Source organism: Pavona decussata, unplaced genomic scaffold (assembly GCF_977016875.1).
Source record: "Pavona decussata unplaced genomic scaffold, jaPavDecu1.1 SCAFFOLD_51, whole genome shotgun sequence".
NCBI lineage: Eukaryota > Metazoa > Cnidaria > Anthozoa > Scleractinia > Agariciidae > Pavona > Pavona decussata.
In genome coordinates this window covers 3463175-3477500 of record NW_028145473.1, presented here as the reverse complement: position 1 = coordinate 3477500, position 14326 = coordinate 3463175, and the positions used below count along the sequence as shown (strand labels likewise).

The 14326-nt window shown below is 38.1% G+C and overlaps 1 protein-coding gene across 1 annotated transcript in view; it reads right to left on the bottom strand.

The window, feature by feature from the left end:
- LOC146481112 (uncharacterized) overlaps positions 1 to 11969 on the bottom strand; it is a 14716-nt gene extending 2747 nt beyond the window's left edge. Inside the window, exon 1 of the mRNA XM_085109013.1 lies at positions 11475 to 11969. Coding sequence (XP_084965139.1) covers positions 11475 to 11969 — 495 coding nt within the window. The remainder of the gene's footprint in view (positions 1 to 11474) is intronic.
- Positions 11970 to 14326: the final 2357 nt, after the last annotated feature.

Sequence of the window (14326 nt, the reverse complement as noted above, 5' to 3'; positions counted from 1 at the left end):
CATATGTCTTTGCCCAACAGCCCTCATCATTAACTCCTTTAAGGCGCTTTTGCTATCATTTTGATAAGAAGTTTCACAAAGTACTGATGTAAGAGCTTGCAACAGATTGTAATTGCAACGCATTATATTAAGCTGGCAACAGATTATATTTTCTCAGCTTTATATGCATATTTAGCAATGTATTCCAGGCAAGAATGGTAGTCTATAATCACGTGAATATCACAATTTGCTCGCCACCCTTGTAGCTGAAGTCGCTGGTGATTATTTTAAAAGACGGTTGCCATATCATAGAGTTCTCAGTCGAAAATTGCTTTGGAACATTCTTGTCATGCATACAACGAGAACAAGTGTAATTGACAGAATTTTTTGGCTTTGTTTCCAAAGGCCAAGCTTCATGGCACACAACATTGATAAATCTGAAATCTTAGAGATTTATGAAACTTCTCTATATTTTCCTCTGATGATTTTTGCTGATGGAGTTCTTCACTGTATGTTGTTTCATTGTCAAAATCATTGTTTGAAATCTGGACATGTTTATCACCAACAATATCAGGGGTTTGTTGTAAAAGAACATTGTCCTCCTATTTTGTCTGAAAATTGCAACAGTTAACTGGTGCGTTTTGAGAATTTGGTTCACATGAATCAGACATAGAACACTCTGGTGTGTCAATGTGTGGTCAGTTAGCTGGTGGGTTTTGAGAAGGTGGTGAAAATAAATCAGATCTAAAAAACTCTGTCATTCCATTGTCTGTTGTAGAATATGAGTTTTTAGTGTTATTTCTCCTATTCTTTGTCATGTTTACAAGTGCCTCGTTCTCTGAAAGATTCCTTTTTCTCAAAGTAAGCACGTTATAATTTTTTTTTCGCTTTTTGTTTTTTCTTGCTGTGCACAACTCTTCCACCTGACAAAGATGTGGATTCACTGATTCTAGGATCACAACTGCTGTCACTTTCACTGTCCATACAGTCATTTAACACAGATCGTTTTCTTTGCATTCTTCGTTTTTTATTCCTGTCAATAACGTTTGGGCCTGACAAAGGAGTGGAATTCCCTGAAATATCCAAATCAACCCACACAATAAGTCAGAACAGACTATTTTGTTTGGCATGAAGAGATATTTATTTCCTGAAAATAAAACAATGAACGTCAAGAAACAGAAATAAAGCTCTTTGCCCACCAAACCCCCCAAACAAAATAATGAGTACCGACAGGGATAACATACGATTCCAAAGTAACTAAGAACTCAAATACTAAGTAAAGCCTGACTAACACGCATGGCGACTCGCAACTTAGCTGGCAGGACAAATTCGAGGTAACTTTTGTACACCTCAGAAGACCAATCGCTAAAACACTTGGATAAGTTCACCCTGACCCCTGCACTGGAATGCCAAATTGGCTCCACTCCTCCGAAATGAGTGCCCTCTATATGTAGGTGCCTGAGGCACACCCGCTAAAACTAATCGCCAACAAAAAACCTTGACAAATAGACTTTTAGTAATAGGGGAAAAAGACCCACCCGGCAATGGGAGAACAAATGCGGGTGCTGTAGAACCCGTTGGGATAAGAGTACACATACGATGAAACATGGTAACTGGGCATAAGGATGAATTAGAAATGAAAACAAGAGGCAATTGTAAATGCTGCGACCCTGTCTGATTAGTCTTCGACGACTTAAAAGTAACCGTGGGGAGCTGGAACTATATCTATTTTCTCGGAAAAAAACAAAGCTGGCGAGATGGGCTCTCACATCTCTTGTACATTCTTTAGGCTGGACTAGGTCTTTATCATCAGGGAAGTCGTAGCTTGGCCCACAAGTAGTACTTTCACTATTTACAGTTTCTAAAACGCCCTGTTTGCACAGGATTCCTTGCCGAAATGCCTGGCAAGGATCACGTGCACATCAGCAAGATCTGTTAAGTGCATATCAAGGAACAGTTTTAATGCTTTAATAGGGATACTCCTAAAACAGTGTACACTATGTTAGGAGATAAAAATAAATAAATAGATAAATAAGTAATAAATAAGTAAATAAATAATAATTGTTTGTAAAAGAGAAAATTATTTACATATCAAATCTTAAAATAGGTATCTGCAATTTAAAATTGCTGTTCACAAGATTTATCTAAACTACAATTCAATATCATAATAGCTTTATCATGGATGCTATGGTGGGCATTATACCATTAGCTAAAGGAAAAGCATTCATAGTTACAGGTAATTTATTCCAGGCTACTATTAAACTTGGGTAAAACGAATATTTGTAGACATTACAACTGGACTGGATGTGACGAAAGGGGAATGCATTAGGGGCTCGAGAAGCCCTTGTTAATGGACATACTTCAGATGGAAGGGAGATACCAACCAAACCTTGTTGAATTTTGTAAAACATGGATAGTTGATATGAAAGCCTGCATTGTTCCAGAGTGACCCAACCAAGCTGTTTTAACATGGGAGTAATATGACTAAAATTTGAGTACTCTCTAAAAAACAAACCTTGTTGCTCTGTGCTGAACTTGTTCAATTTGATGAAGATTTTGTTTAGTATACAGGTTCCACACCAAGCAAGCATACTCTAGTTGAGGACGCACAAGGGTAGTGTATGCCTTAGATTTGACATCCATGGAACAATCTGACAACACCCTCCTTAGAAGACCTGCGACATCAAAATGGTATGCAAATTTGTTGCACATGTTTCGTAGGCCAATTGACCGGAATAAATATATTCTTTTAGAGTAGATAGGAGAGAAATCTGGGATCGAAAAACATTGAATGGCTGTATTTCAGTCAGCCTGATTAGTTTTAGGACCCTATCTGTGATGTTTGGAAACATTCACAGGCTCCAGATGTCAAGTGTTTGTGAATCGGTTTTGATCTCATAACTTGTTGTGACGTGAATTGTAAGCAGCAAGTATGACACGCATATTCAATCTTCTTTGAGTGGGAAAGAGTTTGAATCAGAGCTTGAAACTTGGAACAAAAAAACTTCTTTTCTTCGTCTTTTGAGATATGAGTTTAATTTGGAGAAAATTACATACCAGGAGCACTTTTATTTAAATGAAAATAAGCATTAGTTTCAAGGTCATTTTGAGTAGCGTACACAAATCTGCATGCTTTAGAAAGCAGCGAGCGAGTTTGAAATGTTTATTGTATTAATTTTCTTGTGGGATGGTTGGCCTAGGTTTGTGTAAAGTTTCAAGTTCATTGGGTTATTTTACATCGTGAACAGGGCTTCGTCCTTTGACCTAAATTTTCGCGGTTTTCATCGGCCCGTGACCGCACCTAGGCCGCATTTCAAACTGTTGCAATTTTCTCTAAAAATAAAATACCTTGGAACTTTAAAGTAAGATTTTCGAAAATAGTTAATCCAAGGCTATCTTCAGACGAAATATCAGAAATTCGACCAAGTGGTTGCTGAAATGCAGTTCTCGATTCTTACAGGCAGCTGCTCTCAACACCTTAAAGTCTACACTAGAACTGATCTTACTGAATCGAAAGCTTGCTTATCCAACAAGGAGTACGTACGCAGAAAAACCTAGAGATTTTCGCATTTCCCTAATGGACATGGCAGCCAAGGACTAGTCAAGCACCGGTAAGGTGTGAGCACTTATCTTACTATAACTCGATAGCATAGCATATTTTATTGGCATTCCCATATAACATTAATGGTATTGCAACAACAATGATAAATATAATAATTACAAGTTATGGATTAACAAATCATCACACCTCAAGGATGCTTCATGTATAAAATGGCTCAATTTTTTACAAATCATGGGGTCTACGCTATTGAACAAAAATAGGCAGTCTCAGACTGCATGTGTCTACTGCACTACTGGTATAGAAATGTGATATAAAAGAATTGAAGAAAAGGGAAATAAGACTGAAATGAAAACGAAGAGGGAGGAGTGGAAATACAATAGGGATAAAAAAAAAGGTTGTAAAAATGTTGCACAGAATACTGGTGAGAAGAGATTAAGCTGGTATCGTTTACCACAAACATTTTGTATGAAGAGAACTGTAACTTTATTTTAACATAAACAATATATTATATAATCTTACAACATGAACCACAACTTTGTACTGAAAGCAATGTGTGGTTCCAGAAAATATCCATACCCCCACCACGGAGGGAACTGGAAATTCCAGAGGGGTGGGGTGGTCAATGGCCAAGGAAATTCCAGAGGGGAGGAGGGGTGAATGGTTGGATAAGTTTCCAGAGGGTCAACTTCACGTTCATACATAAATGCTCAAAATTGTAACTTACCAACTTTGCAGCTTCGTAGATCTTTCTTGAAGACATTACTTTAAAGAAACCATTGTTACATTAAAAACATGTTTCCCTTCTCCGAAAAGCCTTTGTAAGCAAAGTACTCCAACTGAGACAAGAAATCTATGTCTGCGTTGCGTGACTCAGTTATTATAAAACTGCTGTTTGTGAAACTTTCTTGCGTAGAAAATATTGTTCACTGGCAACAATAGAATTTGTATCAATGTTTAAAAGGGAAAATTTTGTATGGCTATAAAGTGAAAGCCCCAATTTTACATAAAACATTGAAATATTTGTTTGTTATTTTTGTATGCTCTGTGGAGTTACAGGCAAAGGTCAATTCCCGGGGTCAATTACAACTGGTTTGTCAAAACTGACCCGTGTTAAAACTTATTTTGTCCAAAGTATTTCAACTTAAAGTCCAAAACTATTAATTTAATTTCTATGCCAAAATTCAACAAAATAGAGCCAATTCAACATCCTTTTAATGCGTTATCGATCTCATACAAAATTTGCATAAGAATGTGAACATGCTAATTTCGTTTTGCGGTTCCATTTCGTGTGCGGTTTCAAGTTACGATCTGAAAGCTCTATTTGTCTCCCTGCCCTGCTAATGCTTATTTTGTCCATGCTATTCCGATTCAATAGGAAAACTATTGACTAAAATAACTAGACTGAATGATTACCAGGAGAAAAATCATCAATTGAGTAGAACTAAAGCGATAATCTTTTTGATCTCCTAAAATTTGCATAGGAACGTAAACATGACATATGCAAATTAAATGAAAAACACATTTTTGCATTGTCGGTCGGAGTTATTCCATCAATTTAGATTTAAAATCTTCAGTGAAGCTAATGGTAAAGTTTGATGTCAATGACCACAGCTAAATATAAAACACAACAGTTATTTCAGTGTCAAGAGCTTTTTGGCAAAATCTACCGGTGAAATTGAACGGCGCGCGCTCTTCGATAACGCATATTTTCTCCTTGTGTAGGCAGTTCTTGATATTTCTTAAATGTTCACATCAAACTGATTTTTGAGCCATAAAACTTTTCCAGAGGGGGGTGGGGGTGTATTCTGTATTTGAGGAATTTCCGAAGGGGTGGGGGGTTAAGAAAATACCTGAAAAATGGAAACTCCTGGATGGTGGGGGGGGGGTCCTATGTGAAATTCACTCGGTGGTGGGGGTATGGATATTTTCTGGAACCACACAATGCAGCAAAGTTCTAAACGTAAAGTACTGAAAGCAAAGTTCTAATCTGAAACGTAGGCATAAAATCCAACAAAAAGTATTAATCTATACTGAACTTATGAATGGCAAGTATCATTCTTTAAGAGATACAGTATTACACGCTCAATTAGATGTCTTTGTTAAACAAATACAGGACTTGTTATGGCCTTATTCATAGTTTCCAAAACGAGGTAGTAGATTGTCTCACGAAAGAAGTGAGCGCTAGGAACAATACTGGATTTATTTGCCTCCCTAAGGCGATTATAAATTTCTCCCTGAAAGGAATCTTCGCTGTCCCAAAAGAGATTATTCGCTCCCGGAAAGGAATTTTGGATCTCTTGAAAGAGATTTTTAGCTCTCCGAAGGGAATTTTTGATCTCTCGAAACAGATTATTAGCTCCCCGTAGGAAATTTGACCCTTGAAAAGGGTTACACATGATCGAGCAACAACCAAACGGACATTGAACGCGTTGAACTGCAGAGGGAACTGAACGCGCATGGACATTGGCATCAAAATCCTTCGACTGAATGGTTCTTTTGCCAGCATAAAATTGCCCCAAACCGGAAGAAAACCTGACAAACTCTATAGAAATAAATACTCTACGAATTGATAGAAAGCTGTGCTCCGTTATTGATACGAAATACGACGAAAACATTGTAGAAAATACAATTAGACTCACCTCCAACAGGAATAAAATTTACCAAATCCCTCGTGCTCCGTCTCCTAAACGATAGTAACTGAGTGATTGATGATCATACCTCGGCTTCTGGAAATACAATCGCTTAGATCTCGGTCAGTCGAGGATTAGCGTCGGCTTTCGATAGGAATCCATTTGGGGTTCCTGTGGCATTTATGTTCTTACACTCTTTCACTCGACCCGATGACGTAGTGTCTACGCTTCTCTAGAAGCCACAGACACAAAAATGCAATTAGATCTTCGTCTGATGAATTGTTAAAACTTTCACAATATTTTCTAATGTTGTAAAATAAGTTGTTTCGTAAATCAGCACATGAGACACAGTCGAAAAAGAAATGTCACTCATCTTCTACATTTTTTGAATGGCAGCATTCGCAGCTCCTTAGCTCTCTTGGTGTTAAAGGCTTTGTATGTTTACCTTTTTCAATTTGAAGGTTATGGTTTCCAACTCTAAATTTGGCAAAAATTTTCCTGTGTCTCATATTCTTGACCAGATCATAGCAATCAGAACTGTTGGTATTATTTATAAATTTGGAATAAAAATTAAGTTTAGTATTCATCTCAATAAGTTTCATTTAATGTGCTTTAGAGTCTTTCTCTATATTCGAAGAACGAGTGGATACGCATTGTTTTAATGAGTTGGGATTTTTGTTAGTAATAGAAAACTAGTACTTGTTGTATGATTATAGTTTATCAATGGCATATTTATTGGGTTCATGAAGCTTTGATCGTTTGATAGGGCAAGATTTTCCGAGATATATAGGCATTGCCCAGCTATATTGTCATCTGGCAAGGCTTTAAGGTGTAACAAAAAATGTAATACATTACAATAAATATGGGGTTTCAGAGATAATTTTCCTCCTTCATTCTGTGCCGCCACATCGGGTGCCCGTTTGTTAAGCCCCAGATTACATTGCGGCTTTTATTTCAGTCTGAGAGATGGACAAGTCTAACACAGTACCAAGTGAATTGGATACACCATGTACTTTCGTTTCCCTGACAGTCGCTGCCTGTTCAAGTTAGAGGTTTCACTCGCTGACCATCGAGTGTAGATTACAAAAGTGTTCAAATAGCTTAGTCACAGGGACTGCCGACTGCTGGTTAACATCTTTAGAATTGTTATCAGTATGAAGACGTTTGAGTGATGACTACTATTGACTAGGATTTTTCTCGTTAACAAGATTTCCAATACTTTCATTATAAAAAACTTGTTTTTTCCTCCGTAACAGCAATTTATATCCTTTATTTATTTCATTATATTGCTGTCACAGAGAAACGTTAAGTGGTGCCTTATGAAGTTTGTTGGCGGCCTTTTTAAATAAATGCCTTAAATTTTTACATTCGATGTCAAACCAGGGTTGCAAAGATTTTATTTTTCTCTTTTTTGTTTAAAACTAAGAGCTTTTAGCAGGCGACTCAATAATATTATTGAGCTTGGAAACGGCTTGATTAACACCTTCTGAGTTGTAGCTAAAGCTATTGTCATTAACTTCTCCAATTAATCTACTGATGTCTGGTGACTTAAGAGCATTACTAAATTTTTCTTTTGAATCATCTTTCCATGCAAATTGCACCCAAAGAGGGTAAATTTTGGTCGTGTTGCATTGAGGGTGTCATGTTAAGCCAACATATAAGCTGGGAATAATCAGAGAGGGATGTAGGTGTTTTAACTATGAAACTATTAAAAAATTTATGCAATTCATGACTATAAAATAATCCACTGTACTGAAACCTCGATGTCCGTTAAAGGTGATCCTTCCTAATGAGTCACGTACCCTTCAGTCTACCGTTTAGAAAACGTAAATCTGCCTTGCATATTTTCAGTCTAGATTTACCGTTACTCTTTACGTGACTATCTAGGTTTTTTCTTTTAGAAACATCCAAGAGCAGGGGAGCGCAATCTACAGGAGAATGTGCCGAGCTATCAGTCTCGATAAAATCATCAAAGATTCTTGTGCGGGCATTAAGATTGCCTGCTATAATTACCTTCCCAAGACTTTGAAATAAATTGATGTCATTTGCCAAATCAGTAAAAACGTCAGGATTGAAATATAAAGAATCACTAGGGGGAATGTAGCATGAACATAAATATATGTCTTCGTGTGTGCTAAAAAATACTTTATCTCATTTACACGAAATAAAATCATTTGAACTTTTTATAAAGCTAACACCTTTTTTCAGGGAGGGTATTACCACAAGGAGGATTCCTCCAGAAAATGTACGCGAACGTTTAGCATTTAAGAGCAATTCTCCAGGAAAGTGAAGCAAAGTTGGAAATGAAAAATTTTAACTCCCCTTCAATTTTTGTGTGGAGGTAGGTTACCTTAAGGGATAAACAAAAACAACCATATTTGGATTGGCAGATGTATCGTCGCCATGGTAACCGCACTAGATGACGTCGGCCTTGAGACCATGTTTTGAGCAAAAGTTCCATTCTCAAAAAGTAAAAGTGAACGAGTCTGGTGCTCGAGTGGATGTGAACCAATTCAAATGAAATTCATACAGATGGTAGAACCACTCTTCCAGTTTATAAAATTTGCCGTTACAAGAATTTGGGTTTTATAAACAAGAAGAAAATGCTCATCTTACTATGTTCCCTGTCAGCCATTTAGACAAGCAGGAAAAACAAGCACAACCATATTAGTTATTTCTCCGAAAGTACTCTTTCCACATAAACCAAATTAGCAGCAGAGATTACGCAGATATTGACGTTTCTAAATATCATAAAATCAATTTGGGGTAAACTATATTCTGGCCATGGGTGCTGAAGACACCTGAGACAAATTGCAAAAAATTGCAAAATTGGTAATCTTGAGAGCTCTAGTATTTGTCTCAAACAGGCTTTAGAGAGAGAAAATCAGCTTCAAAAGTATCTTTTATCATCTTGTCTGCTACCTACATTTAGTAAATAAGGTTTTGGCCAACAAATTTGATGAAATATAAATTAATACAAAACCTACCTTGAAGGTTTTGGGAATTTTTTCAGGATGCTTTCGTTGCGTTGTTCTCTCCAGTGTCTCTCCTTCGCATGCTCCGTTTTTTGACCAAATCTAGCACAGACTAACAGTTACTCCCATCGAATATCCAGTTTGCCGTGTTTCAGACCAGAGAAGATGATACAAGTAGCCCACATACACTTGACAAAGAATAGTTGACAAGGTCCAAAACATGGTCGTGATACTTGCGATTTCTGCCGTCGAACACCTAAATTCATCGATATTATCCAACCAGGAAGTAAAGTAAATGTTTCGAGATCAATGTACAAAGCAAATGCATGCCTTTGAACAATCCAAAGTAACGTCTTTAGCTAAAATCGAGTCAGATATTGCGATAGTCGACAAGCCAAGAATGGTGAATAAACTGAACGCGTAGGCCGGAAGTCCGAGAAGCAGGACTGCTGACCGGATGTAACACAATGTAATGGGATGTAACACCGGATGTAGGTGTAATGATATCCTCTTGTAATGGGGTTGTTTCACAATGGCAATGGTGAAAAAAGCCAAAACAAAAAAAGAAGAAAATGGAATAACCGAATGAAAACAAAAACAAAGGAAATGAAGCTGAACTGAAGCTTGGGTGAAAATTGAACGCATGATACACATGATACACAATAGCTGCACCCCCCCCCCCCCCCAAAAAAAAAATTGCTTTTTAGACTGTGAAAATGCAATTACAAATTCAGTTTATGATAAACTATTCGTGACAAGAGAATGAAAAATTCACGCGTGAAATGTTACATTTATTTACCTACACGGCAAAGAATAAGATCCATTTCGTCGCTGATTTCATCACGGTTTATACTAAGTCCGTAGGCTTGCACGTGCCTGGAAATATCCCTTTGACATTCACTGAGTTTTATATTGTTTCCACCGCACTCACAAACGTCCCTTTCGGGATTTGAAAGAGAACAACTTTCCATTGTCCCGACCAGGATATTTTCCTTCGCACGACGATATGCAAATTTCCCTTACAGTGTTTTTCATCGACGGCACAAATTTACTCCCGGTCACCCCTCCCCCCACCAAAAAAAAACAACAGCAAAAAATAAATAAATAAATAAACAAACCGAAAGAATGCCAAAATTTGGGCAGGTATTAGGTACTGAATGTGAAAATTTATCGGCTTGGAGAGGACTTATTTATTTCTGGAGGAGAGGTGGGTCAAAATTTCCAACTTTGTATCTTCTAATGTGTACGTTTATGCCCCAGATCAGCGATATATCTTACATGCAGGCCACCCTTATAACAACCAATAAGCAATGAATTAAAAAAAAACAACAAACAAACCCAGGAAACATGGGCGGCTTATGTGGTTGCGTAAAACGATAAGTAAAGCACTTTTATTTTGTTTTCTTTATTCACCACTGTAAAACAGTCATAAAAGCGGATCAAAAGTCGTCCTTTTGTCCCTCTATCAATGATATATTGTACCAAAAATATCTAAAGAAGAGATAATGCCATTGCGACAATGTCGCTTTAGCGAAAGCTACAAAAACAAACAAACAAAAAAAGCGCGTATATCACATTTAAAAGTACATCCGGTCAGCAGTTTTGCTGCTTGCATTTCCGGTCTACATACGTTTGGTCGTAAACAGGTCGTAAACAATGATTTCTTCGCTTCTCAACCATGCACCACGGAATGTACGGCTCGATTTAGGCAAAGACTTTATTCAGAATCGTTGCAGACATGCATTTGCTCAGCTGTGATCTTGATGCATCTATTTAACTTCCTGGATGGATTGTATTGATAAATTATTTCGATACTCGACACACGACTGTGTTTGACCTGTTCGACTGTTCTTTATTCGGGTTAATGCATCATCATCTTTGATCTAAAAGTAGATGTCCAGCGAGGCTAGCCAGTTAGATTTGCCCTTTTCGCTAGAGTCTGTGCAAGATTTGGTCAAGAAAATGGAGCGAGCGAACTGAGGAGAGACCCATACTATACAACAAAAGCATCCTGAAGAAATTCCCAAAAGTTGCAAGGTAGGCTTTGTTTTAATTTATATTTCATCAAACTCGTTGGCCAAAACCTAATCAATCAAATGTAGATAACAGATAAGATGGATGACAAAAACCTCTGAAGCTGATATTGGAACATAGAGCGTACGCGCGATGTAACATTGTTTTCACTAAAGACACCTTGTATCATTTGTCGGTATGGCTATGGTAATGCAAGAGTAAGCCACTGTTCGTTTGTTTCCTGTAAACTTGAGTTTCAAGTTTAGTCCCACACTTGATGATTTCAATGCCAATAAAAGGAATCCTACCACTGACAGGGAGTTCCATTGTAAATTTCATGCTGGGATGGAGACCATTCAGAGTATTGAGAAACTCAGAGGCAGCGTCACCACTAGGCATTTTAGCCAGGGTATCATCCACGTAGCGTTTGTACAGGTCAGGCATCAGACCATCACGGGAGAGCTTCTCTTCCAGGTGACACATAAAAACATTAGCCATCAGAGGACCAAGAGGGGAGCCCATGGCCACCCCATCAGTCTGTTTGTACAAAAGACCATTGAACTGGAAAAGCTGGTTGGTTGTAGCAATTTCCAGTAATTTGGCAAGCTGATCCTTCTGCAAGTTAAGGCCGTAGGTCTTGTTGAACCAATCGTTGGTGAACGCTTTGTGGACTAGGATGTTAATCGTCTCACTCAAAGGTACGTTGGTGAAAAGTGATGTCACATCATAGGATGGATGGATGATACCCTGGCTAAAATGCCTAGTGGTGACGCTGCCTCTGAGTTTCTCAATACTCTGAATGGTCTCCATCCCAGCATGAAATTTACAATGGAACTCCCTGTCAGTGGTAGGATTCCTTTTATTGGCATTGAAATCATCAAGTGTGGGACTAAACTTGAAACTCAAGTTTACAGGAAACAAACGAACAGTGGCTTACTCTTGCATTACCATAGCCATACCGACAAACGATACAAGGTGTCTTTAGTGAAAACAATGTTACATCGCGCGTACGCTCTATGTTCCACAACAGAAGCTTTCAATTTAGAAGCTGATATTCTCTATCTAAAGCCTGTTTGAGCCAAATACTGGAGACCTCAACACTTCCGAGTTTGCAATTTTCTGCAACTTGCCTCGGATGTCTTCAACAGCCATGGCCAGAATATAATTTTCCCCAAATAGATTTTATAATATTTATGAACTTCGATATCTATGTAAGCTCTGCTGCTAATTTGGTTTATGTGGAAAGAGTACTTTCGGAGAAATAACGAATATGGTTGTGCTTGTTTTTCCTGCTTGTCAAAATGGCTGACAGACAACATAGTAATGCGAACATTGTCTTCTTGATTATAGAACCCAAAATACTCTAACGGCAATTTTTATAAACTGAGAGAGTGCCTCTACCATCTGTGTGAATTTCATTTGAATTGGTTCTCATGCACTCGAGAACCAGACTCGTTTATTTTTATTATTTGAGAGTGAATTTTTTGGTCAAAACATAGACCTCAGGCCGACGTGATCAAGGGCGGTTTCCATGGCAACGACGCACCTGCCGATCCAAATATGGCTGTTTTTGTTCATCTCTCCAGGTAACCTACCTCCACACAAAAAATGAAGGGGGGTTAAAAATTTTCATTTCCAACTTTGCTTCACTTTCCTGGAGAATTGCTCTTAATTTTTTGGGTGAATTAACAGAAATAATATCATGCATCAAAACCTGGGATATCTGAAGCTTCATGACCCCAAATTTCCAAAAGAATAAAAAACCCACAATTCTTAATACTATTAAAAAAATCATTTATTGTCAAAAACCGTGAGAACGTTTGCCAAGTCCATTAATATTCCAACAGCTTAGTTGGAGTAAATGCGGTATTATGTGCTGTTGTGTTCTACCATAGCACATGATAGAAAGGAAAAAATATGTACTAGATTAAATATGCTAGGATATAGGATTAGAACTGGGGGAAGAAGAGACTATACCTGACTTATCATGTCGTATATTTTGAATGGTTGCGTAATAAAGTTAGCATGAGGTAATGCTGGACTTCCGGTTTGACCTTCAGATGGGGCTGCTTGCGGTGAACGAGAGTTTACCAGCGAAAGCAGGGTTGGTCCTCTGTTTACTGGGATCTTGGTGATTTCCGCATAGCCTGGACATGTGCCCGGGTGGTGTGGAAACATCGATGGAGGATAAGATGTGTGCGATTGATTCATGTTGGGACAATCATATGGTATGTGATTAGTTGGCGGTCTTGGAGGAAGATCTAGTTGGCGATTCATACCAGTTGATTGATTTTGCAAAATGGGATTTCGATTAGTTGGATGGACAATTTGATTGAAGAGGGTGTCTTTCAGATTCTTAGCAAAAGCTCCCACACGTCTTCTCCTTAAATGCTTATTGCCATAAAGCATATCCTCCAAGATGTTTTCATGTTGAATGAAATATACATTTGGGGGAACAGTCAATTGATGCAAGTTAGTATTTAGTTGGATGCATAGATGTTCCACATGATCAGCCCATTTAAAAATAGTAGATATTAATATGTGCGACCTTGGGTATTTCTCTGCAGCAATAATGATAAGTTCTTCATAATCTGTCATACACTGATGCATGGGGGTGCGTTCTAAATAATTTGTCCCTGTGTGAATAACAACATCTCTAGGACTTCCAAAATTATGTGTGTTTAGAGCAGTTATTGTGCTCCTGATCGTAGGGCAGAACTCCTGCTGAACTTCTTTATCTCTCCAAAGGTCATGAGTGTCAATGTATTTCGCATTACAGTCAGCGAGAAGTACAATACCTTTCCGTTCTTGGTCTCGAACAATGGGTTGATCGTTGGCTCAGCGCCTGCTTTCCATTTTTTTTTCTGATCGCAGTCCCGTGTTACGAAACAATGGCAGGCTATGTCTGCCTTGATCTGAAGGGGTATTTGGAGGTGGTATTTCAGAGCTTTCCTCAAGCACCTCAAACCAATTAGGATGGGAGGGGATATCAAATACCTCCGTTGGGACTTCTGAGGGTTGTTCAATAATAACCACAGCTTCTTTCTCTGATTGTATTCCTTGATCCTTCATACAGATTTCTTTCGTTTTGTTTTGATACCTTTTTTAATACTTGAAGATCAGCTTTCAATTTGGCGCTGTCCCCCTTCAGAGCATTGTTTTCAACC